At 48.8% G+C, this 27,072-nt stretch overlaps 1 protein-coding gene across 7 annotated transcripts in view; it reads right to left on the reverse strand.

Moving 5' to 3' along the window:
* Window positions 1–27,072, reverse strand: part of EMID1 (EMI domain containing 1) — an 81,240-nt gene that overhangs the window by 40,280 nt on the left and 13,888 nt on the right. For 4 of the 7 annotated variants that reach the window (XR_007471849.1, XM_049698330.1, XM_049698331.1 and 1 more), the window contains exon 1: window positions 586–810. Coding sequence is in view for 6 of the 7 variants with exons in the window: in XM_049698330.1 (XP_049554287.1) it covers window positions 586–686 (101 nt within the window). In the remaining variant the exon portion in view is untranslated. Of the gene's footprint in view, window positions 1–585; window positions 812–10,935; window positions 11,061–27,072 lie in introns of those variants that run through there. The other 3 variants (XM_049698333.1, XM_049698334.1, XM_049698332.1) reach the window with 2 other exon arrangements.

Here is a 27,072-nt window from a genome sequence, read left to right on the forward strand (position 1 = left end):
CCCTGCTCCTGAGAGAGCAGCAGGAAGACAGAGCACTTGCTCCCAGCGCAGTCCAAAATGCCAGCTCCCTGGGAGCCGACACTGACCCTCGGTCTGTGAAACTCCACCCCAGTCTTCTTCCTTTGAGAGAAATAAATAGCTGGGATACTAAAAAAAGCCAGGAGCAGAGTAAAGCGGGGAGGGTCCCCCAAGTGGCAGCTAGAGGATGTCTTGGGCTTCTCCTATGTGCAGGAAGGGGGCCCTAGGGAAAGGGTGGGGGAAGTCTTGGTGGTTTCCTCCCTCGGGGGAAACCACCCCCTGGGGCTCTGGAGGTGAAGTGGTGGGGGGTGGAGAACGCTGTCGGGGGACTGCCGGCTCTGTATACGTGAAGTAGGTGACCCCCGCAGGGCCTGGAGCTTCTGCCAGATAGCGAGGAGGCCCAGGGTTCCTGCCCCAACCCGGGCTGGCAATGAGGTGGGGAACCGGGTCCCTTTCCCAATCCCGGGCTTGCACGGAGTTTGTGGGGGGGCGGTTCCTGGAGTCCCTGTCCCCAACCCCGGGCTGGCAGGGCACAGAGGTGGTGCGGGGGGTAGGGGCAGCCCTTACCTGCGTGCAGAGAACGGGGCTCCCCCAACGCTCCACGCGGCGCTGCCTCCCGGGAGCAGGAGCCCGAAGCAAAGCAGCGCCCAGGCTCGCGGGCCGCCCATGTTGCGCCCGGCGCCCTCCGCGCGCGGACCCTCGCCGTCGCCTCCAGCCTGGCGTCCCCGCCCGCGCAGCCAGCCGCCCAGGACGCGCGGATCCCGGTTCCCAGCGCAGCGGCGGGAGGGCGGGCGGGAGGCGGGCGCGGGGCGGGGGCGCGCGTTCCCGGCCTCGCCCGGCCCCTCCGCGCGGCCCCCCGCCCTTTGCGCCGCCGCTGCCAACCCGGAAGAAGCCCCGGGGATCGGGCGCCCCCGCCAGGAAGGCCACCAGGTGCCCACCTGAGCCTGGCGCCCTGCGCCGCGTGGCCCTTTTGGGGGCGCAGTGCCAGTTTCGAGGTGCCCTCCCACGTGTTGCCAAGTGGGGAGCTGAAGCCGGGCCATGGTCTCAGACGCAGCCAGGACCCAAACCCAACAAGCCTGGGCTAATGATGCGGGGGCCTCATCCCCTCTCGACATTTTTGAGGGTTCCAGTTCCCGAGCCACGAGGGACGGTTCATCCATGCAACAAAGGCTTCCTGAGCAGTGAACGCCACTGTGTGCAGGGCACCTCACCTCCGCTTCACATCCTCTCTCGGTTTAATCTTCAAACCACTCTGGGTGAGGTGGGCACAATTATCCCCATTTTACAGAGAGAAAAAAGGAGGCCCAGGCACTCGTAGTCCCCCTGGGAGAAGACCTGGGCTGACCGCATAAAGTCAGTGTCCACTTGTATCACCATTTTACAGATGGAAAAACTGAGGCAGAGAGGAGATGTCATCTGCCTAAAGCACCCCATCAGTGGTTGGAAGAGCTCGGATTCAAATCCAGCTCTCCTGACTTCAGAGGGGGTGTCAGCTCTTTAGCACAATTAAGGAAGAGTGCAGACATCAGTTGCTCTGGGCCCATCAGTGACAAGGAAAGGACTGGCTTACAGTGGAGTTACTTCATCTGGGGTACATGGAGTTACTTCATCTGGGGTACATGTGAATTCCACCAAAGAGTATGAAAGTATGGTATGTGTGTGTGATACATATGTGTGCAGGTGTGATGGGGGCATGTGAAATGTGTGATGCCTGTATGCATGTGTGTGGTGTATGTGTCTGTGACAGGAGAGTATGTTTATGTTCTCATCAGAGGGCATCCAGACCCTCCCCAAACTCCAGGACAGTCTCTGACCTCCCCCCCACCCCCTTCTGCCAGAACTGATGGGCAGCAGGCAGTCCCAGGCTGGTGAAGCCCCTACCACCCCGGCAGTGCACCGGTGACCTGTCCTACGGGATCCTGCTGTGGCTTGTCCAGATCTAGGATCTCTGCTAGAAACACTCCAGCAAGAAGGGCATGCTGGCCCTGACCTCTGATTCCTGGGACTACCTCTCCTAGACTCACCAGAGCAGCACAGGGCCCTGGGCTGAGTCAGAGGGGGGAGGGTGTGCCAGTGGAGAGAGCCGACTCCTGTCCCCCGAGGGGGCAGGCAGTGAGAGCTGGGTTCAAACCCTCCCTCTGCCCCCTCTGCCCGTGTTAGCTTGGGCAAGGCCTGCCCCTCTCTGAGCCTCAGTTTCTCTTTGTAAGGAGAACAGTTGCACGTTCCTTATGGGGTGTGTGCAGGAATGAGATATGCCTTGACCCCCACAGTCCCCTGCTTCACGTGGTTCCCCCAAGGGCTCCCCACATCCTCCAACAACATCATCACATCATCATGGTGCCAACTTTGCCCCCCTAGGGGAGCTCCCTCCCTTCCACCTGTGATTTTTGGGCACCTCTATGTGCCATCTGTCTGACCCCCAAGAAAAGCAGCTTTGCACCTCTCTGGTTAGCTCTTATTTTTGACACAACTAGATCAGTTACTTAATCCTCTAGATAACTTGTCACTCTCAAGGGGCCATCTCATGAGATGGTCCCAGGCCCATCTGAGGCCTGGTCAGGCGGCCACGATCAAAACCCAACACCCCAAAGGGCACTTTGGAGGGTATGCAGCTCTTTAGGAAGGGGAAGTGCTGGGCAGTGGCTTCTGTCCTGGGAAGGCTCAGGAGGGCCACAGAATGAGGAGGCACTACCACATCTTTTTGCAACGTGTCTGAGATGCTCCTGTGATGAATGGCATACATGTTCCTTTATCACCAAACTCGTGGGCGCTCCAGGCCACTGCAAATTTCTCCAGCAATGGATGTTCCCAGGAAAAGCTGTTATCAACATTTGGACATCAGAAAGGGTCCTATCCTTACTGAGGCTGGGGTCCCTTGGTCCAGGGTATTTATTTAAAACTATAGCTAGACCCCCATGCTAGTGCAGCCTGGTGGTTACCACATAGGCTCAGCACTCCATAGGCCTAGGTGTCAATTCCAGAGCAACCACTGGACACTGTGTGACCCGGGACAAGTCACATCCCCTCTCGGAGCCTCATTTCCTTGCCTGAAAAAACAAGGCAGTTTTAAGACATGGAAGCAACCTAAGTGTCCATCGACAGATGAATGGATAAAGAAGATGCAGCACATATATACCATGGAATATTACTCAACCATAAAAAAGAATGAAATATTGCCATTTACAGAAACATGGATGGACCTAGAGATTATCATACTAAGAGAAGTAAGTCAGAGAGAGAGAGGCAAATACTATATGATATCACTTACCTGTAGATTCTAAAAAAATGGTACAAATGAACTTATTTACAAAACAGAAACAGACTCACAGACATAGAAAACAAACCTATGGTTACCAAAGGGGAAAGCGGGGGAGGGATAAATTAGGAGTTTGGGATTAACAGATACACACTACTTTATATAAGATAGATAAACAACAAGGTCCTACTGTATAGCATAGAGAACTATATTCAATATCTTGTAATAAGCTATAATGGAAAATAATCTGAATATATATATATAACTGAATCACTTGCCTGTACACCAGAAACTAACACAACATTGTAAATCAACTATACTTCAATTAAACAAACAAAAAACAAGGCAGTTTTTAAAGCTTTGGGTCTCTGCGCGGTGGTCCTGGGGCACAGTATGAAGCCCCCTTTTGAGGGCGCACTGTCCTGGTGGATATCAGCTTATTTTCTGGTCCTCTTTCCCCACTGAGCAGGAAGGGCAGGAAATGCTGCAGGGACCTGGGTTTGGTCATTTGAGGTTTCAGTGTTTGCTGAGATGGGGAGGAGAGGGGCCCGCTGGCTCAAGGCCCCTGTGGGTGGGGCCTCTTCCCTGGGGGGCTGATCTTCTCAGCTGCCAAGACGGAACCACAACCGCCAGTAACAACAGCAGCTTCCGGTCCGGTCTGAGCGCTGACCGTGTGCCAGGCGCTGTGCTAAGCATTTTGCTTGCATTGTCGCCTGCCCTCTTCTCCCAAACCCGGGAGGCCTCCATATTATCCCCAGGTGCGGGGCCCACGGCTGGTGAGTGATGGGTGCCGGCCTCTGCACTTACCCATTAGGCCACACTGCTGCCCTCTGACCCTGCAAGGGTGTTTCTTTGGGCAAAAAGAGAACTCAGCTCAGATTTAGACTCCCGTGAGAGGGAGCACATGCATACACACACACACACACACACACACACACACACACACACACACACACACACACACACACACACACACACACACACACACACACACACACACACACACACACACACACACACACACACACACACACACACACACACACACCGGGAGCAGGCCATGGGGTCTGGGAAACACAGCCCTTCTGGTGTGTATTCACTGACACATCCAGCCGGCCTAATCCAAACAGGAAATGCTGTTCTTCTAATAGCAAACAAACCTGGGTCGCAGCCTCCCTTCCCTGTGAACTGCCCCTGGAGCCTGTGCTAAGGACCTCTTCCCTCTGCCTATGTCCCAAGGACAGTCTCCCCAGCTCGGGGTGGGGGGGGACCCATAAAATTAGCCCTGCTTGCACACCAGCTTGTGTGAGTCCAGGTGCCCCAGTTGATCTGTACCCATGTCGTGCACATTCTACAGGGGAGGGAGCAGCCCAAGAGGCCTGGGGGTACCGGAGCCTGTGGCGGCAGCCCCCAGGGGCCCAGTCAGCGCCAGCGCCATCGAAGCCTCTGCCCAGACAAAGGGCAGGGCCAGTGGGCCGACCTTCCAGGTTAGGGAACAATGCCCGCTTTCTGTGCCTTTGATCTGGAGGCCTGGCCCTGCGGCCCCTCGCTGGGCCAGGGCGGGGATGCTGGGGGACCCGGAGAGCCTGCAGCTGCCCAGCCAAGTTAATTATGCTCCATGGAGCTGCCCTTCTCACCCAGTTCATTCCTTCTTCATGAAGCTGGGACGGGAGCTAGAAGGAGTGATGGGAGGAAGGAAGCTGTCGGAAAATCATAAATTAGGGCTCCGAGAGAGGGCTTTCCTGCCCTCCTCAGGAATCCTCAGGGGGAGAGACCGGCACCTTGGGTCAGGGGAGGACGACAGGGTGGCAACCAGGGCACCTGTATTTGGAGTTAGGACACCTGGATGTCTGCGTGATCTACAACGAGTCCCTTCTCTCTGGGCCTCAGTGCCCCCATCTGGAAACCGGGGGAGGGAGGGATACAAGACTTGGGGACTTTCCTGTGACTGTGCTTTGTTGACTGTGAAGAAATGGACAGATAAGAGGCCTTCTCCTTAACAATGCTTGTCCCACTTCCCTTCCTCTGGTTCCTTGCCCACAAATCCCCTCCTTTCTGCCCCCCACCTTTGCCCTATTTCCCTTCTTTGGGTATCCCTGGCTCTGCTTCTTTTTCCACATCTCTCCTCCTGCAAAAACAGACTAATGAGGTCTCCTTAGGCAACATCCACCTAGCTGGGGGGGGTAGAGTTTGGCTCATTTACACTAGAGTGTTAATGACTGATATATTGAGTGTTGTTAAATGTTGGGGCCCAGTTAACAGGGATTCTTCCTCATTTAAACCCTAAATCACTAGTAGTGGGCTAGTAATCACTTCTAGGCTAGTAAGGGGGATGCTTGGTGACCAAGGATCTAGGAACAAGGTCTGCCAAGTGAAAGGGCCTTCTGTGTGGGAAAATGTCCTTTTCCTGGCCACAGTGAGGTGAAACCCACCCCCTGCTGGACGCATCTGGAGTGGTGGCCACAAGTCCATGTGGTTTAGATGGACCTGGCAGGCACGAAGGACAGGCAAGAGGAGCCACTTAGAGCGGAGACCCTGGAGCTGCCTGCCAGCCCTGCCAGTCCCAGGAGGTGCCTGCTGGGCCAGGAGCATGTGGGCCTGCCCCACCTGACACCCCCAGGATGAATGGGTTCCACTCTGAGGAAGTGATTCTGAGGAGGAAGAGGAGAGGGAGAAAGAGTCAGAGAGAGATATAGAGATATAGAGAGATACTCAGAAAGAGAGAAAGAGAGCCAGCAAGCTGGAGACAGAGGGAGAGATGTCAGCCAGAGAGATGTAGAGAGAGGCAGATGGAAAGACAGAGAGACAGAAAAAGAAACAGACAGACATAGAGAGAAGAGCACTTGGGGAAGAGGACCCCAGGTTGTCGGTCTCAGCTCCTGTGGGGACCAGGCAGAGGGGGCAGGACCAGGGTGCCAGCCCAGCACCATCTTCTGCACGACAGGCTCTGCCTCCCTCAGACCCACACTCCCAAACCCCTAAGAGTCAGGAGCTGGTCCTTCTGCCATCTGCTGCCCTTGCCTGGCACTGGCTGACCAATGGGCTCTGGGCTGCCTGCATTGGTATAAATTGTGCCTGGGAAGCACTGTTAGGCAGATGGAGCTGCTGGACCCAGAAGAGATGGATTTCTAGCCTGTGGCTTGGCCCAGGGAGTCATAAGTGGATGGACAGCATATGGGGGATGTGCACCCCTGGAGCACCTGGACTCCAGGCTCTCCCTGCCCTGCCCTCCTGTCCAGCCCTGCGGTGCCAAGCCTGGATCCTCTCCATCTGCCCACTCCTCGGCTCTGTCCCTTCCAGCCTCCCCACCCTCTATGGGATGTGGCCTCAGTTTCCTTGGTGGCTTCTTACCTCCTCTCTGACCCTTCCAGTCTTTTGGGATCTTCCCAAAGGTGACTGGAGGTATTTCCCTGTGAGGGGAACCTTCAGTGTCCCTGCTGCCCTCAGGGTGGGAACTGAATGTGGCCTGGCCTGCCCATCCTCCCTGTGTCCCACACCCTGGGACACCAAAGCAAGTCTCCATCCTCCCAGCCAACCCTGTGCTCTCCAGCTGGACTGCAGGGCTTTCCCATCCCATCCCATCCCCTCTGCCTACCAATGCCCACTCCCCCTTCTGTCACAGCTCAGACATCACCCCCTCCCTGCCTCTGGGAAGGTGTCCCATACCAAGACTGGATCCAAGACTGGATCACATGTCCACTGGGCTTCTCCACTCACAGCGTTCTATGCAGGAGCCATCTGTTGATTTGTCTGATTCCCCTAATGGATCATAAATAGATGCTGGGCCCTTTCCGTAATCTTTCTAAGAGTACTAAGAAAACTACATACCCCAGAAGCCATAAAGGATACACTGGGTACATAAAAATTTCTGCATTAAAAAGAATAATATGATTAACTGTGGAAAAAATGTTCAACATATCAATCAGAAAAAAAGACTATTTTCCTCCACATATAACGAGCTCTTACAAATCAATAACATCAATCAATGACGCAATAGAGAAATAGACAAAAGTTATGAACAGACAACTCAGAATGAAAGGGCATTCAATTTCACTCAAAAGAAAAAATTGCAGATGAAAACCACAATGAGATAGCACCTTCCAAAACTGATGGTAAGGACTTAAAATCTTTGATAAAATGAGTTGGCAAGGATGTGGAGAAATTGTCACTTCACATATGCCCTCTTTGGAGCACAGTTGGTAATATGTAATAGAAGGTAAAATGTGTCTTCCTTTGACCTAGTAATTCCACAGTGAGGAAGTCTCTTACATGTATATTTGCAAAGAACAGAAGGAAATTAACTGCAGTACTATACGTAGTATCAAAAGACTGGAAACAACCTAAATGCCCCTTGCAGGAGACTAGTATATTAAGGTACACCCATCAGTGGAATGCTGTATTGCCAGTAAAAAGAACAGAGATAAGTGAAATGTGGCATACATATACAGTGGAATATTAGTCAGCCATTGAAAGGAACACAGTACTGATACATGCTCCAGCACGGATGAACCTTGAAAACATCATGCTGAGTGAAAGAAGCCAGACACAAAAGGCTACATATTGTATTTATATGAAATGTCTAGAATAGGCAAATCCCTAGAGACAAAAAATAGATTAGTGGTTGCCAGGGGCTGGGGGCAGGGGATGGGGAGTGACTGCTAGTGGGTATGGGGTTTCTTTTTAGGGTGATGAAAATGTTCTAAAATTAGTGGCGATGGTTACACAACTCTGAATATACTAAAAAACACTGAATTGTTCATACTAAAGAATGAGTTTTGTGGCATGTGAATTATATATACATATACATATAAAGATGAGGCTTATATATATATTTACATATGTAAAGATGAGGGAGATTATGGAACTTTTTTTTTTGGCTGCGTTGGGTCTTCGTTGCTGTGCACGGGCTTTTCTCTAGTTGCAGCGAGCGGGGGCTACTTTTCTTTGTGGTGGTTTCTCTTGTTGCAGAGCACAGACTATAGGCACGTGGGCTTCAGTAGCTGTGGCACGCAGGCCCAGTAGTTGTGGCTCACGGGCTCTAGAGCTCAGGCTCAGTAGTTGTGGCGCACGGGCTTAGTTGCTCCGTGGCATGTGGGATCTTCCTGGACCAGGGCTCGAATGCATGTCCCCTGCATTGGCAGGTGGATTCTTAACCACTGTGCCACCAGGGAAGTCCCTAGATTATGGAACTTCTAAGATCAGTTGTTAAGTGAAAAAAGTAAGTGCAGCTGTGTGTAAAGGATGCTGCCACTGGGGGGAAATTGCAGGAATATCTACCCGTAAGTACTCAGATCATGCACTTACTTTCTCTAGAAGAATTCACAAGAAACTGCTAACTGGCTGCCTTTGGGAAGGTGAACTGAGGGACTGAGGGTGTTAGTTTTCACTGTGAATCCTTTTGCATGGTTTGAAAAAAATTAATACCAAAAAGTATACATATTATATTCACCCTCTGCCCTAAGAATTAAATTCATGTGTGTGTGCGCCCGCTCATGCACACGTATGAAATGGCAACTCTTACAATTCCAGCTCTGGAAGCTGCTATTGCCTTCATCCTGGGAGGGCCCCTGGGTGCTGGGGTGAAGTTTTGGATCTCCACCTCTGGGCAGGCAGAGGATCCACAAGGGCCAGGGCTGGATCAGGAGCTGCGCCTCTGAACCAGCTGTACCCTGGGAGGCGGCCCCTCCCTCCCCTCCCGGGAAGGACCCTGTGCCCCTGTCCTCAGCAGGCCTGGCCCAAGGATTCTGGTTACTCATGACACACCTGAGTGGAGGCTGTTCAGGGAGGTGATGGGGAGGTGGGGGCCCTGGCCGGAGGGAAGGACCTGACAGAGAGCCAGGGCTGCCCCCCATGTCTGCCTGCTGGAGCCACGAGAAGCTGAAGTTGACTGTGTCCTCCCCTGATCCCAGGGAGGGAAGAAGAGGAAGAGAAGGGGAGGGCAGACAGAGACAGAGAAGAGGAGGGTGAGAGAGAGAGAAAGAGAATGTTAGAGACAGAGATAAACACACAGAGACAGAGAGACTGAGCCCTGCGGTCAGCAGGGAGGAGCCGGGCCTGACATGGAAAGAGGTGGGGCTCAGAGTAGCCACACAGGCAGACAGCGATGTGGAGAGAGCAGAGAGACAGCAGGAGGACAGGATGGTGGACAGGAGCAGGGGGAGTGGGGTGGGCAGAAATGACCTGTCTTCTACTGAGTCAGCCCTGAGCCTGTATCTATGTGCCTGCATTATCACAGCTGCCCATGCAGAGGTGTTCTGCCCAGGAAAGGGAGGCCAGGGAGGCTGATAAACTGCACAGTGAGTGACCACAGAGGGCGACTCAATGTCTTGCTGCAGAACCTTGGAGCAGGTGGTCGGGACAGTCCAGGTCCGAAATTGGCCCTGGTAGCCTGCACTGTGCCCAGCCCCCTCCTGACAGGGCCCGTTGGCCCATCTGGGCTGCCTGTGCCCTGCCCCAGTGGTACGTTCCCAGGAGCACAGCTGACCTGCTTAGACTCCTCCAGCAAGAAGGGCAGCCTGCTGTCAGGAGGGGGCTGACATTGTGGGGTCTGTAACCCCAGCTTGGCCAGGAGGACGTTTCAATCCTGCCTGTATCTTCCTCACTGTGTGACATTGGCCAAGTTGCTTCCCCTCTCTGAGCCTCAGTGTATTTGCCTGGAAAATGGGGATAGCAGCATTTGTCTCAGGGTAGGTTGCTAAGAGGAGAATTCAGATGAGCTCCTTATGCAGGGCCTGGCATATTCTGCTCAGGAAAAAGTACCCACGTGACTCTGAGGCATGGTGTATGTAGTTTGCAGAATGAGAAATCTGGGCAGCTTGGGAACCTGACAGACAGAAGAGTCAGTCTTTGGCAAAGAGAATATTGGGGAAGAATTTGGTGTTTTCTAAAGGCCCTTTGTTGCTACTAGTTGTTGCCTGACATTCTTCTATTGGCCAATCTCTTGGGCTAAAGCAAGGAAAACCCATGTTGAAATACAAAACTTTTCTCTAGGAGGGCTACTGTATTTACTCAAGACTAGACTGAATAGTTTATTTACTATCATCGTGACTGGCTTTGCTGGCCCAGGGATCCGGTTCTTTCTAAAACTGGGGATAGTTTGTTGTACTCTGCCTGCAATTAGGAAGCTCTGCCACTAGGTGGAGCCTTGGGCTTGTACTTGCACATTAATGAGTGTTTTTTGTTTTTTGGTTTTTTGCCCCCTCTGATTCACTCCTAGAAGTTACCTTTTGAGAAGAATAGATAGGGATACAGAGACAGTCTATAGTTTGGTGGAAAAGAGTGCTGTGATCACTTAGCAATGTCTACCCTGGGTGAAGGAGTGGAAAACAGCAGCTTCTGTGCCAGGCATCCAGCCGCCTCTAGACTGTGCTTCTGAGTAGACAAGAATGTGTTTCTGTTTAATGATACTTTTCAGAATAAGTGGAAATCTTTAAAACACGTGATCATGAATATTAGAATTACTAATCTCTGTTTAAGAAGGGATGCTTATAAGAATTATTTTTGTAATAATGAACATATAGTTTGGGAAAAGGTTTGCAGCAAGATATTTAAGAAAGCAAACATGAAGTTTCAGCCTTTCTTACCGGTCATGAATGGTTAAGAATTTCCATTTTTCCCCCACAATCGTTTTAAAGAGAGACACCTTTAATGCCTTTTCTTACCTGCTTTTTCCTATGTGCGCACAGGCAACTCTCATTCTTGGAGTTGAGATGTTCACAGCTTCCCTCAAGTCTGCGGCTGTCTGCTCACTTGGCCTCTGTCTCAGTGAGCCCGTTCTTGGAAGAAACTATAAAAGAACAAAAAAGGCCTTTTTGGCCGCACTCTCCTTAAGAATTGCTGGGTTTTATAAAATCACTCTTTTTCATCGGTAATCCCTCAAAGCCTTCTTAGAATCTTTTTAGTGGTAAAACATTATAATAATATAATATCATTAAATTTTTTCAAAAAGAAAATAAATCACTTGTAATCCATCTATCTTGATGTAATGATTCCCTAGATTTTTGTTTGGGGTTTGGGTTTCCCTTCTTTTTAGTGTTTTTTTTTTGGCCAAAGAATGAGAAGTTCCAGCTCCATTGAAAATCTTTCCCCCACCTCCAGACAGCTGAAAATCCTCCTTCTTTCTTAGCTGTTAGCTAAACTCTTAGCTGTTTGTCCTTTGAAGTTAAAGCTGGTTTCATTTCTAATCTGCGCTGCATGGTTCTTTATTGATAGTCACACGAGAGATCAGAGGAAGCTGAATGCAAGGGCCAGGAGTTGTCACAGTTTCTACATACACGGCCTCCCGTTCACGATCCATATAAGTAAACAAGAGCAAAGGGATGTTTCCAGGGCAGGACACCAGATATCTTTGTTTGTAGGGATTATGGGTGTGTCTGTATTTTCTTGTTTCTAATTTGTGGCTTCCGGGATCTCTCGTGTTTTGTGTTTGTAATTTAAAATATAAATTATTTTTAATTAAGAAAAACACATTCACCACACTTAGGTATAGACCCAAGAGAAATGAAAACATATATCCACACAGAAACTTGCACACAAAGGTTGACAGCATCACTATTCATCATAGCCCCAAAGTGGAAACAACCCAAATGTCCATCAGCTGACGAATGGATAAATAGTCGTCTATCCATATAATGGAATATTATTCAGGCAATAAAAAGGAATGCAGTGCTGACACATGCTACAACGTGGCTGAATCTAGAAAACATTATGCTAAGTGAAAGAAGCCAGACACAAAAGGCCACGTACTGTAAGATTCTATTGGTATGAAATGTCCAGAATAGGGAGCTCCATGGAGACAGAGAGATTAGTGGCTGCCTGAGCCTGGGGCTGGGGAAGGGGTGCAGTCAGAGGGAAATGGGTCGTGACTGCTCATATGCATAGGATTTCTTTTTGGGATAATGAAAATGTTCTAAAGTTGATTGTAGTGATGCTTGCACAATTCTGAATACCCTGAAAACTATTGACTTGTACAGTTTGGGTGAATTGTACGGTATGTAAATTATATCTCAATAAAGCTATTATATAGAAAACACACATACATACATTCAAACAGAACTTGATTTTAAAGGTGGGAAAAAAGACTCTGAGGAAGGAAGATGGGCAGGGGTGGGAGGTGGGAGGAAAGTTCCAGCCCTGTCTGATCCCCATGCTCCCCCAGACACACTGCAGGATGCCAGCTGTGCCCTGCGGCGGGTGGCGGCCATTCTGCAGTGAGCAGGATGGATGTGGGTGAGGTGGGCCCTGCTCCAGCCGAGCTCGCGGTCCGGAGAGCAAAGACAGGTGAACCCACCTTATAACCCCCTGGGACGACTTGACGGGGACAGGCTGTGGGAACTCAGGCCCCTGATTCACTTGTCAAGGGGAGTGCAGGAGAATCTCTCTAAACAGACTTGGTAGACTAGCAAAAGTCATCCAGGTGAAGCTCACAGGAAGAGTCCCAGGCAGAGGGAGCGGCGGTAACCGCACGGGGGACGCCTGAAGGCAAGAGCGCGTGTGGACCCTTGCAGGAACCAAGGGCAGGTCAGTGTGGTGGGAACAGGGTGTGGGGAGGGGAGCAGGGAGACCCGAGGCCTAAGAGGTCAGCAGGGCCCGGCCAAGGGAGCTTCCTGAGGCTCTGGGAGCCTGTGAGGCTTTAAGTTGGAAGGGACTGGGGTCTGGTCTCTGCTTCTGAAAGATTCCTCTGGCTGTGCGCCCTGGAGGCTGGGAGACGGGGTAGTTGCAGTGGCCCAGCTTGGATGATGGCAGCTGGGACTATAAGAAGGGGTTGAATGGTGACCTCCAAAACATATGTCCACGTCCTGTAAGCTGTGAATGTGTCCTTATTTGGAAAAGACTCTCTGCAGATGTAATTAACGATTTTGAGGTGACATCGTCCTGGATTACCTGGGTGAGCCCTGAATCCAAGGACAAATTGTCCTTATAAAGGACACTGGAGGAGAGACAGAGAAGAGGAGGCCATGTGGAGACAGAGGCAGAGATCGGAGAGGGATGCAGCCACAAGCCAAGGAATGCCTGGAGCCACCAGAAGCTGCACATTGCAGGGAAGGATCCCCTCTAGAGGCTTCAGAGGGAGCCCTGCTGACATCTTGACTTCCGGATTCCAGAAGTGTGAAAGACTAAACTTCTGTTGTTTTAAGCCACCAAGTCTATGGTCATTTGCTACAGCAGCCCCAGGACACAGATACAGGCAGGCACGTGGGGATGGAGAGAAGTCACCAGATCCGAAGATTTTTAGGAGGTAGAAATAACCTCCCCTCACACCGCCTCTCCTGCCCGAATTCCCAGGCATTGCCTTTTACTCCAACTGCAGTGATCTAAGCTTCATTCCTTCAACTGAGGGCTGTGTCACCCACTTGTGAAATGGGATGGTAACAGCTGCCCTGCAGCTAAGGATGGGGGAATGTGTATGCCCAGTGCCTGGCACATGGTGAGTATTCAGTACACGCGATGATGGTTATAAATTCACAAAACCTTAGAGAGTATGTGAAATACCCTTTCACTTTGCAAACGTCCCCAACCCTCAGAACCTTCCCCACTGGCCTCCAGGGAGGCTGAGAGGAGTAAGAGCGTAGTGGAACAGAGTTATGGGTTGGATGGTGTCCCCCTAAAAGATGTTGAAGTCCCACCCCTTGAAATGTGACGTTATTTAGAAATAGAGTCTTTGTAGATGATCAAGTTAAGATGAGGTAATTGGGGTGGGTCCTCATCCACTACGGTCGTGTCCTTATGAAAGGGGAAATTTGGACACAGAGACAGATGGAGGGAAGATGATGTGAAGACACAGGGAGAAGGCCACCTACGAGTCAAGGAACGCCTGAGGCCACCAGAAGGTGGAGAGAGCAATGGAACAGATTCTCCCTCCCAATCCACAAAGGCACCTGCTGAGCCCTCAACTGCAGACTCCCAGCCTCCCAGCCTCCCGAGCTGTGACACAATAAGTGTGTTGTTTATACCCTCCAGTTGTGATACTTTGTTACTGCGGCCCCAGGGCACGAACTCAGGTGAGGATAAGGTGAGTCTCACGGTCCAAGGAAACTGGGCATTCCAGGGCCTGTAGGGGTACTTGGGTTGGTGCCAACCCCTGTCGTCCACAACAGTCACCGTCCAGGCCAGTGGCCAGGCTCGGCTGCCCCTCTGCCCCCCACTGTCCCAGCAAGAGGGCACCAGGCGCTTCCAGGACAGAAGTCCGGGATGCATTTGGAAACACTGGAGGAGGGGTTTTCCAATTCGGCCCCATCCTGGTCAGCAGGGGAACCACCATCTGGATCCTGTCTGCAGCCCCTGGCAGGGGAATCAGAGCAGAGCTGTAGCAAGTAATCAGGGAGGGGCGGCTCCCTTTGTGGCCAGGGCTCCTGGTGGGAGACAGCAGGTCCTGCAGTCTGGCCCTGGGTCAAGCCCTAGCTCTACACTTACTTGCTGGGTGAACTCAGGCCACTCATGTCACCTCCCTTGTCTTTGTTTTCTTACCTATTAAATGAGAATAATAGTAGAAGTTACTTCCAAATGTTGCTGCCAGCATTCAGTGGGAGAATGGGAATAGCAGGATGCTTGATGAAGGGAAATTTTAGATATTTTTTTTAACTTAAAAATATTGTAGGGCTTCCCTGGTGGCGCAGTGGTTGAGAATCCGCCTGCCAGTGCAGGGGACATGGGTTCAATCCCTGGTCCGGGAAGATCCCACATGCCGTGGAGCAACTAAGCCTGTGCGCTACAACTACTGAGCCTGTGCTCTAGAGCCCACGAGCCACAACTACTGAGCCCACGTGCCACAACTACTGATCCCATGTGCCACAACTACTGAAGCCTGTGCGCCTAGAGCCTGTGCTCCGCAACAAGAGAAGCTACCGCAATGAGAAGCCCGGGAACTGCAACAAAGAGTTGCCCTCACTCGCCTCAACCAGAGAAAAGCCCATGTGCAGCAACGAAGACCCAACGCAGCCAGAAACAATAAATAAATAAAATAAAATAATAAAATACATAAATTTACTAAAAAAATTGTGGTAAAATATACATCATTTAAATTTACCTTTTTAACCATTTTTAAGTATATGGTTCAGTGGCATTAAGTACATTCATATTTGTTGTGCAACTGTCAGCACCATCCATCTCCAGAGCTCTTTGCATCTTGCAAAACTGAAACCCCATCCTCATTAAACACTAACTCCCCATCCCTCCTCCCCTCCTGCCCCTGGTAACCACCACTCTACTTTCTGTCTCTATGAATTTGGCTGCTCTAGGGACCTCATATAAGTGGAATCATACAGTATTTGTCTTTTTGTGACTGGCTAATTTCACTCAGCATAATGTCCTCAAGGTTCATCCATGTTGCAGCATGTATCGGAATTTCCTTTAGATTTTATTTTTCACAACAAGAATATTGTGAGCGGCTTTGTGCGGTGGTGAGCTCCAGCCACCATGGCAGGAGGTGCTGAGCAGCCCCTCTGCTTTAGGTAGGTGCCGTGGGCCCAGAGGAAGGAGGCCCTCGGATGGGTCTGCTCTCGGGGCTGCCTGTCTCCCGACCTCTCGTCTGGGGAGCTGGAAGGGGGCATTTTATTAGGGGGGCTGGAGCTCCTGACCCGCTCCCTTGTGAGTTTCTAAAGTTTCTAGGAGGAGACCCCAGGGTTCCAGGGACCTGCACTGGACTGAGGGGAGGTGGGCACTGGTTCCCAGCCTGCCGGGGGCTGGGGTGGGGTGAGGAGATGGCTGGGTGCACACACATTATGTATATGAACCCCTGTGAACTAAAAACGAGGATTGACTAAAATACTGAGGGGACCCAGGTTAATGTGGGGTGGCTCAGCCAGCGTCTGACCCAGGTCCTAGAAATCTCCCCTCAAGGGCTGCATCTGAGTTCAGGTTCTGCCATAAGTGCAGCCAGGCTGGACCCTGCCTGAAAGAATCCCGAGGTTCCCAGACATGGGATGGAGACCCTGGCCTCTGGGTCACCCTCCGCCTCATGCACGGCTGCATTTCCATGGCTCCCTCCCAGCATGTAAATGGCCCTGGGTACCACTCCACAATGGAATGGTTCTTAGGTGGATGGTGGACTCAAAAGGCCTTGGGGTCATCCTTCTGCACAGCGATCTTCACAGTCCAGGTAGTAGGGGATGCAGTGGAAAATGGGACCAAGCATGGAGCCTGGAGGTTAGGCAGACTTGGGCCACCACGGGCCTGAGCAAGGGTCCTCACCTCCCTTCACCAGCCACAGTCTCCTCATTTGTAAACTGGAGATAATAACAACCGTGTTCACCTGACAGGGCGGGCGAGGATTCGTGGGGTGGTGTACAATGTCCAGCCTGGGCCTCGTGCCTTATGAGGAAATGGCCCTGTTACCGTTAGGAGAGACGACAGCTGCCCGGGCTGAATGTGCGTTGGGACGCCCCCTTGGATGCTTTTTTTTTTCTTTTTGGATGTGTCAGCTCACTTTCTAGCCACTGGCCTCTTCTAGAAGTTGCACACGGATAAAAGGTCCCAGTTAATGAGGATTCTAGCTAAAGTTTTAAAATTCACAGCAAGCCCACTCCGCATAATAATGTATTAGAAACACAACAATCCTTTAATCTAGAAGGAATTAATTGCTGGGCTCAGAAATTCAGGGCACGCTGACAGAATCCTTAATTTCTTGAGTTGATGGTTTCAAAAAGCGACTGATTTTAGACTGGCTTCTCTCTACGTGTAAGTAAGACTCCCACAGTTCTGACAAAGGGCGAGATTGTCTCAATGCCTCACTCAGTAAGAATCATGTATGTGGGGTCTGAATTAACGTCAGCTCTGAATTTTTCCTGCTGGGTGTAACGTGGCTGACTTGAATCCCCAGGAAATTCAATGCTGGCTCTGTGGCCTGAGCATCCCGGGCCTGTACAGGGAATGGCTCATTCCTCCCACACACACGTTTGCTGAGTGGCCACTCGGAGCCCGAGTTCAGGTTCGGTGTTGGATATGCAGGAGCATATAAATAAAAAATCTTTGCCTAACCTAAGGTTGCAAAGATTTTCTTTTCCTATCTTTCCTTCTAGAAGTTTTATAGTTTTAGGTTTTACATTTAGGTTTATGATCTATTTTTGAGTTAATTTTTATATACAGTGCAAGGTGTGGATCAAAATTCTTTTTAAAAGAAAATTGCATATGGATGTCTACATTAGTTTCTTGAGGATACCATGACAAATTACCACATACTTGGTGGCTTAAAACAACTCTCTAACAGTTCTGGAGTTCAGAAGTCTGAAAGCAAGACATTGGCAGGGCCGTGCTCCCTCGGGGCCTCTGTGAGAAAATCTCTTCCTCATATCTTATAGCTTCTGGTGGCTGCCTGGCATTCCTTGGTCACATCACTCCCATCTCTGCCTCTGACTTCATACCACCTTCTCCTTGTATGTCTCTCCTCTGTGCGTCTCTTATAAACATACTTGTCATTGGATTTAGGGCCCACTCAGATAATCCAGGATGATCTTCTCATTTCATGATCCTTAATGTAATTACATCTGCAAAGACCATTTTCCCAAATAAGGTAACATTCAGAGGTTCTGGGAATTAGGATGTGGACGTATCTTGGGGGTGGAGGTTCAGCACACTATCATTGTTTTAGCACCATTTGTTGAAAATATCAATACTACCCTTTCTCTATGAAATTGCCTTTGCACCTTTGTTGAAATTCAATTGACCATATACATACATGAGTCTATTCCTGGATTCTTTGTTCTGTTCCATTAAATCACTTGTCTATTTTTATACCAATGTCACATTGTCTTCATTGCTGTAGCTTTATAATATCTTGAAGGCATTTAAGTCCTCCAACTTTGTTCTTTTAAAAAGTTGTTGAAAGGACTATTCTAAATCCTTTGCATTTCCATATAAATTTTAGAATCAGCTTGTCAATGTCTACCAAAAGCCCTGTTGGGATTTCGATTAGGATTATGTTGAATCTGTAGATTGATTTAGGGAGAATTGACATGTTTGACAATATTAAGTCTTTCAATCCACAAACATGGCATACTTTTCCACTTATTTAGACTTTTTAAATTTCTCGGAACAATGTTCTGTACAATGCTTCATACTTTCTGTTGTATTTATCCCTAAGTATTTCATATTTTTGTACTATTGTAAATAAATTTTTTTTAATTTCCAATTGTTTGTTGCTAGTAATACTATTGATTTTTGTATGTTGATCTTGTATCTTTCATCCTCACTTACTTGTTCTCATAGCTTTTTTGTAAATTCCATCAGATGTTCAATGTAGACATACATGTTATTTGCAAATAAAGGCAGTTTCCCCCCTTTCTCTCAAATACAGATGCCTTTTATTTCTTTTTCTTGCCAGATTATATTGGCTAGAACTTCTCGTACAATGCTGAATAGAAGTGGTGAGAGTAGACAGGCCTGTCTTGTTCATGATCTTGAGGGCAAGTATTCAGTTTTCCGTCATTAAAGATGATGTTAGCTGTAGGATTTTTGTTGTTGTTGCTTGGTGTTTTTTGTGTAGATGTCCTTTATTAGGTAAGGAATTTCCCTTCTATTCTTGGTTTGCTTAAAGTTTTTTTTTAACAGGAATGCATATTTTTCTGCATTTATTGAGATGCTCTTACAGTTTTTATTTTTCAGTCTATTAATACAGTGAATCATACTGATTGATTTTCCAATATTAAAGCAACTTTGCATTCTTTAGAGAAATCTCACTTGGTTGTGATGTATTACTCTTTTTACATGTCATATATTCAGAGATGGCTTATGGAATAGTGGTGTGAGGAACTCTGTGGCTCCCTCACCCCAGATAAACAACTATAATTGATAACAATTATTTGTAAAACAAACAAACAAAAAACACACTTAAAGTCTCTGGAAATTGCCTTAAGGGCATACAGCAAACAAAGAAACATTTATTCAAGAAAATCTAGTAAATCTCAGAACAGCAAGAGTCTGTAGCATTTGAGACATGGCACATTCCCTCCCTCCCCCACCCATTTCAGATCAGAAAGAATCAGCAAACGAGGATAGACTGACAGAGATTATACAATCTGAAGAATGGAGAGAGAAAAGAATGCAGAAAAATGAACAGAGAGTTAGAGAAATGTGATACAGCATTACGTGCACCAACACATGTATAATGGGAGCACCAGAGGAGAGGAGAGAGAAAAGGGGGAAGAAAAACTTTTTGAAGAATTAATGGTTGAAAACTCCTCAAATTTGATGAAAACGTTAATTTACATATACAAGAAGCTTAATGAACTCCAAGTAGGAAAAATGCAAACAGATCCACATCCAAACACATCATAATAAAAAAAAAGTTCAAGGACAAAAAGAAATTCTTGAAAGCATCAAAAGAAAAGTATGTCACACATACAAGAGGACTTCAATAAGACTAGTAGCTGACTTCTCATCAGAAACAATGGAGGCAGGGCTTCCCTGGTGGCACAGTGGTTAAGAATCCACCTGCCAATGCAGGGGACATGGGTTCGAGCCCTGGTCTGGGAAGATCCCACATGCTGTGGAGCTACTAAGCCCGTGTGCCACAACGACTGAGCCTGCGCTCTAGAGCCCAAGAGCCACACCTACTGAAGCCCACATGCCACAACTACTGAGCCTGTGCACCACAACTACTGAAGCCCATGTGCCTAGAACCTGTGCTCTGCAACAAGAGAAGCCCCTGCAAGGAGAAGCCCGTGCACCACACCGAAGAGTAGCTCTCGCTCACCACAGCTAGAGATAGTCTGCACGCAGCAAAGAAGACCCAACACAGCCAAAAATAAATAAATAAAGTAAATAAATTTATTAAAAAAATAAAAGAATCTGCCTGCCAGTGGAGGGGACACTGATTTGAGCCCTGGTCCGGGAAGATCCCACATGCTGCAGAGCAACTAAGCCCGTGTGCCACGACTACTGAGCCTGCACTCTAGAGCCTGTGAGCCACAACTACTGAACCCGTGTGCCACAACTACTGAAGCCTGCATGCCTAGAGCCTGTGCTCCACAACAAGAGAAGCCACCACAATGAGAAACATGAGCACCACAACGAAGAGTAGCCCCCATTTGCCACAACTGGAGAAAGCCTGCATGCAGCAACAAAGACCCAACACAGCCAAAAATAAATAGATAGATAAATAAATAAATTTATTTTTTAAAAAAAGAGAAAGAAACAATGGAGGCAAAGTGCTGAAAGGAAAAATATGTCAGCCAAGAATCTTATATCCAGCAAAAACTATCTTTCAAAGCTGAAGGTGAAATAAAGTCATCCCCAGATAGACAATAAAACAAGAGAATTTGCTGTATACTATTGGATTCAATTTTCCAACATTTTGGTAAGAATTTTCTGTTTCTATGTTCATGAGTGATATTGTAATTTTTCTGTTCTTAAAATACTACTGTCTGGTTTTGGTATCAGTTGAATTAATGGCCTCATAGAATGAATTGGGAAATATTTCTTCCTGTTCAGTTTTCTGAAAGTTTGTATGGAATTGGTATTATTTCTTCCTTAAATATTGGGGGGGATTTGTGGGCCCAGTGAATCCATTCAGGCCTCAAGTTTTGTCTGTAGGAAGGATTTTAACTATAAATTCAAAGTCTTTAATAGATAAAGAGGTATTCAGGGTATTTCTTGGTTCTTGAATGATCTTTGGTAAATCATGTCTTTTCAAGGAATTTGTCTATTTCATCTAAATTGCCAAAATTTTTGGCACAAAGTTGTTCAAAATATTCCCTTTTTGTTTTTTAAATATCTATAAAATCTATAGTGATGTCACTTCTGTAGTGTGTCTTCTTTCTTTTTTATTGGCCAATCTGGCTGGAGGTTAATCAATTTTATTGCTCTCAGAGAACCAGTTTTTTTTTTCCAGTGATTTTCTCTATTATTTTTCTGTTTTCCATTTGTTTGATTTCCATGTTGATTTTTATGCCTTTCTTCTACTTACTTGGGGTCTCACTAATCTCCTCCTCCTCCTCCCCCACCCCCCTTCTTCATCTCCTCCTTCTGCTCTTCTCCTTTTTCTTCTTGCCTTTTAGTTTCTTAAGGCGAAAGCTCACTCCAATCCTTTAAAATTCATTGAGGTCTGTTTTATAGCCCAGAATATGGTCTATCTTGGTAAACGTTCCATGTGCATTCTGCTATTTTGGGGTAGGAAGTTGTATAAATGTCAATTAAGTTGAAAAGAGTGTGGAAAAACCCTGAATGAGTCCAGGCAGTGAAGAGGTCAAGGGTTGTTGCAGAAACTGCAGGAATATTTCTCAGTCATAGGGAAGGCTAAGGCTGTACAGAGGTGGTCTGTCCAGGGTCTGTGGGTAAACACCTGGTTCTGGCAAGAAGAGGTCCAGGAGGGAGGTGCAGGTTCAATGTCATCTTGGCCCTGGGCCTGTCTGCATTGTGGCCCTCATGGCCGCCTCCCTGGCTATCTCCTTCACAGGTCCCCCCTGCTGGGCTGGGCTGATACCCAAGTTCCAATTTCCACCTTCATCAAGGCCCCAGGCCTTGACGTGGCCACTGGGCCTACCAATGAAACTCTGGCCACAGAGAGACCCCCCACTGGATTCTGTGTCCACTCAGGTTGGGTACAGGCACTATATGTTTGGGTCCTGGCTCCTCTATTTCCCAGAAAGTTATCTGTGGCAGGCAGCCTACCCTGAGCCTCACTCTTCCTCCTCAGATCATGGGTCCTGTTCCCACACCCAGTTCTTTTATGCTCCTCCCCACTGCCAGCAGCCCCTTGGCTCAGACAAAACTAAGCTCTCAGCACCTGTATCAGGTGAACCATGCCCACCCCCAAACTCATATGTTGATGTCCTAACTCCCAGTATCTCAAAAAGTAACCACATTTGGACCTAAGGTCTTTAAAGAGGTAATTAAGTTAAAAGAAGGTCATTAGGGTAGACCCGAATCTGATATGACTGGAGTCCTTTTGAGAAGAGGAAATTTGGATACACAAAGAGATACCAGGGATGCACATGCACACAGGGACAACTATGTGAAGAGGCAGAAAGAGGGTGGCCATCTGAAAGCCAAGAATAGGGTCTCAGGAGAAACCAAACCTGCCAGCACTCTGATCTTGGACTTTCAGCCTTCAGGACTGTGAGAAAATACATTTCTGTTATTTAAACCACCTAGTTTATGGTATTTTGTTATGGTAGCCCTAGCAAATTAATCATCACCCCTCATCCCCTCATCACACACACAACAAGCTTTTCTACCCATCGAGGGACGTGGCCCAGTCATACCCTCAGCCAGTCTGCAGAGCTGGATGCAGATCTTTTTGGTTCCTGGCAGAGCCAAGAGGCCACAGCCCGAGGATCTGAGGGCTGAAGAATCCAACCACCAACAAAGGTTGGAGCAGAACCTGTTTCCTCCACACCTAGATCTCCAAATTCTGAGGAACTCTTTATTAGTTATCTGTTGTTCTTGTGGGTCAAGAGTTCCAGAGCAGCTTAGCTGAGCTGTTCTGGCTCAGGTCACTCATAAGACTGAGGTCAAGATATTGGCTAAGGCTACCATCACCTGAAGACTTGACTGGAGCTGAAAGACCCACTTCCAAGATGGCTTGCTCACATGGCTCTTGGCTGGAGGTCTCAGTTCCTCATCACTCAGGCCTCCCATGGGGCTGCTTCAGTGTCCTCACAATATGGCGGCTGGCTTTCCCCAGAGCAAGTGATCCAAGAGAGAGGAAGGCAGGCACTGCAACGCCTTTTATGGCCAACCCTTGGAAACCAAGGGTAGTCTGACCCATCTCCCTTCTGAACTCCCCTTTTTAGTTCAGTAGAGATCCATGGGGCTGCCCTGGCTCCCCTGTCCACCTCCCTGTGCCAGGGGCAGAACTGCCCCTTCGGGCAAAACCACCATACCTCAGAGACCCCCTCCCGAAAATCTGCAGCTGAGGGTGGCATTCCACCACCAGGGAAGGATAGGGTTCTGTTCCCCTTAAGAGGCAAAGGCTGGATAGAAGAAACCAGCACTCTGCCGATTGTCCCCAAAGTCTGCAGGAAGGGCAGGAGGCCCCATCCCCATCTCTGTCTCCATCCCTCCCCTCTCCCCCGCATGCTTGGGAGGTTTCAAGGAGGCTTCCCTCCTCTCCTTTGACTCAGCCTCTGACTCAGGTGGGGTGCGGAAGGGTCTGCTAAGGAGGTGTGACATATGTGCCACTGGCTGCACATTCCCTTCCTAACTAGAGGCTCCTCCAGTCCTTTGCGGGAGGTCTTGAGACTGGGAAGGGTGAGGGGCTCACCTGGACCACCCAGCAGGACCCAGGTCCCTTGGCAGGCTCCCCGAGGGCAGCTCAGAGACCCCAGATCTGAGAGCAGGTTATAAGAGCTTGTTCTCAGGAAGGCAGGCTTAGGCAGGGGGACCTGGCTGGCCACTGGGACTCTGCTGCTGGTATGGACCTTTGGACTTGTGCAAAGTGAGCCACTGAAGGCAGACCAGGTCCCCCAAGGGAAGACAATGAGGACATCCAACCATGTGTTCCCGCTTCCTGGGGCGGGCTGCTGGGATGAGCTCTGGGTGCCCCGGCCTGGAAGGGGGATCTGGACAGTCCCCCTCAGAGTGTCCACCCCAAGCTTCAAGTTTGTGGGACAAGTGTGCTGCCTCCTTGACCTGCTCCCCTCCTCCCCCTGGCCTCCCAGATCCTATCCTTCTGGAAGCAGCTGCAGTGGTTCTGGGCTCTGCGGGAAGAGGAAATGGAAAAGTTGCTTGTGTTTGAGACATTTCCTTGTACTCCTCTGATAAAAGAAATGTTCATGTATTGAGGTCTGGGGAAGTCATTCTGGCTTATACATGAGTTAACTTGAATTTTATGCTAACTAGTACAGCCCGTTTGTGGCCTATTAAACATACATTGTACATCTGCTTTGATTCAAGAAAAGGGCACTTTGACCAGAAGTAAAGAATGCCCATGTTAAAAATAAAGATTAAATGCCTCCCTCCTGGGATGTCACTCCTCTGGTGCTAAGACTCCCTTCCCAGGTGCCAAGGCCATACTGACCTGATGTGTACATGCTGATCTGTTTTTTTTTTTAAACTTGAAGGAATGTATCCCTGACTTGTTTGATGTTCTTTGTTCTGACAAGACATAAAACTGTGCTGAAAACCATGCTTCTATGGAGCAGTTTCTCAGAGTTATCTGAGAGGCTGTCTTCCTGGCTATAGTCCTTAGTTTGGCTCAAATAAAACTCTTTGCTATTCTTATTATAAATTGTTTGTTGATTATTTTCATCAACACCTCCATCCCCAGCCCTGAGGCTTCCAGGGAAACCCCAGGTTATGGGGCTGGGGAGAGAGTGGGCAGTTCAGCCAACCTCACTAAGCCCTGGGCACTGGCTGAAAGATCTGGGCTGCAGGGGCCAGTTGGAGGCACCTGGAAGGTCACTTGCATTCCTGCAATAATAACAGCAAACTTGAACTTGCACTCACCAGGTGCTGGCTAAAATGCCTCACAAGCCTCATCTCAGGGTCCTCACAACCCTGGTGTTAAGATACCTGCTGTACAGAGGAGGACACCGAGGGCCACAGGCCTGGTGCATAGCAGGACCTGCACTCATACTCAGCTTGTCTTAACTCCCAGCAGGCTGGATACCCAAGGACCAGAGCAATTAGCAGAGATGGGCTTTGACAAACTTAGCCAGAATCTGGCTAGAAGATAGCAGAAGATTTAGAAAGAAGCTATTTTAATTCCAACATGCACGAAGGTTTGGAGCTTATGGTTGGTTTTGTTTGAGCTGTAATTGGCTATGGGGAGGGGACGGGGAAGTGTCAGCTTGTCATTGGCAGCCTCTAAAGGTCTCAGCTGGCTGTATCCAATGCCACTGTCCTAAACTGCTCTGCCACTTCCACCCCATTGTCACCTCTGTCCTTTCCCTGGCCCAGCTCCTACTAGGGCTGAGTTACCTTAAGCATTTTCCTGGGCTCCCCAGCAAGGGGACTGTCAGCTCCTCTGTGTAGCAAAGGGGCATCAAGGCCAGAATCATTCAAAGGCCGTCATAACAAAGACCATTGATATGGTTTCAGATTCCACACTGCAACTAACCTTTGAAAAACTGCCAATTTTGTGTTTTAGTTTATATCAAAGAAGAATAGCCATTGTTGTCTGAAAAAGCTATTGAAATGCTCCTCTTTTTTTCCACCTTCCTATCTGTATGAGGTTGAATTTTCTTCATATTTTCAACCAAAACAATACACCACAACAGACAGAATGCAAGAGCAGACATGGGAATCCAGCTATCATCTGTGGAGCCAGACATGAAAAGATTTACGAAAATATTTTTTAAAAAGCCATCTTCTCACTAATATTTTTTAAAATATAGTTACTTTAAAATAAAAATATTTTTATGCTAACAAAAAATATACTGTTATTTTTAAACAAATTAATAGATTTTTTAAGTTCTCAATTTAAATTTCTAATAGGAGTATTAGTTTTCTATGATTGCTGTAACAAATTACCGCAAATTTTGTGTGGCTTAAAATAACACTGATTCATTCTCTTACCATTCTAAAGGTCAGAAGTTGGACATGGGTCTCATTGAGCCAAAACCAAGGTGTCACCAGGGCAGTCTGGGGCATTTAAACAGTGCCTGGAGCTCAGTAGGTGCTAAGTGTTGGCAATCATCATCACCTTCTTCTTCTTCTTCTTCTTCTTCTTCTTACTATTATTAATGAGGTTAGAGAGATCAGTTGAAGGCAGATCATAAAAGCCCAGGAAGCCCCGTTATCCTGGGAGCACTGGGGTTCTTAGGGCTAGTATTCGGTTATGGAAGGGTTTAGGCAGGAAGGAGCTGGTCAGCCCTGGGTTTAGGAGGGCCCCCCTGTGGGAGGGTGGAGAATGGATGGGAGGGGGAAAACCACCAAGGACACTACTGCTGTCACCCAGCAAGGGGTGGTTTTTGGCTTGAACTTGGCAGTGGCAGAGGGATAAAGGGCAGTAGATGGGATTGAGAGGAAGGTTGGGACAAGGCCCACGTTTCTGGGCCAACAAGAGTCCAAGGGCCGGATAGGTAAGAGTCACACCTGTCAAGTGCAGGAGCGGCTGCCTGCAGAGGTACAAGCTTCCTGCCGCAGGAAGGTGAACACAGGGGTAAAGGGCCACCTGCTGAGGATGCTACAGGGGGTGCCTGCACTTGGACAGAGCACGACCTCCAGCTCTGATAGACATTCCAGATTGTGACTTAAATTACTTGGTCCTGCCATATAGGAAAGCATCTGTAACCAGAGGTAAATTAGGCAGGCCTGGGCCACAGATGGGGTGGTTAGCCTCCCTCAAAGTCTCAACGTGCTGTCTGAGGGCCTCCAGGCTCTCTTACATGCATGCATGGGCCTGCCCACCAGGTGCACACTCCACCTGTTCTCACCCACTACCCTTGTCTTCTGCTGGGTGCCCACGCTGCTCACTGGTGCCAAAAGCCTGTGGCTGAAGGCATGGTGGGACTGTGGTCCTCAGGGCTGGTGTCCGGAAGGGAGGTCCGGGGTGCCCAAATCTTGCTTCCTGTGAGGTTGCCCAGTGAAATATACACACCAAGACATTGACAAACAGAAAAATGATATATAGCTTGGTTCTGGAATAGTCTCAGAGGAGCCCGCACTGGTCTTGGGGGCCTTTGATGTCACCGAGTGACAAGTCCTGCTTTGCCATTAAATAATTATGGCCATTGATCCTGAGCAAAGCCACACAAGGCTTTATGTGCTTGTGCAGATGATAAAACATATTGCGACCAGGGCTGGATTCCTTTGGGGCATCCCTCCTTCTGTCTGCTCTGGTGTTTGTGGCTTGCTGTGTGCTGTTTCACTGAGAGAACACAGTGGGACCTCCGGGGGTCCCAGATGAGGTAAGAAAGTTG

The sequence above is a fragment of the Orcinus orca genome, chromosome 15 (genome assembly GCF_937001465.1).
Source record: "Orcinus orca chromosome 15, mOrcOrc1.1, whole genome shotgun sequence".
In the NCBI taxonomy this organism is placed as follows: domain Eukaryota; kingdom Metazoa; phylum Chordata; class Mammalia; order Artiodactyla; family Delphinidae; genus Orcinus; species Orcinus orca.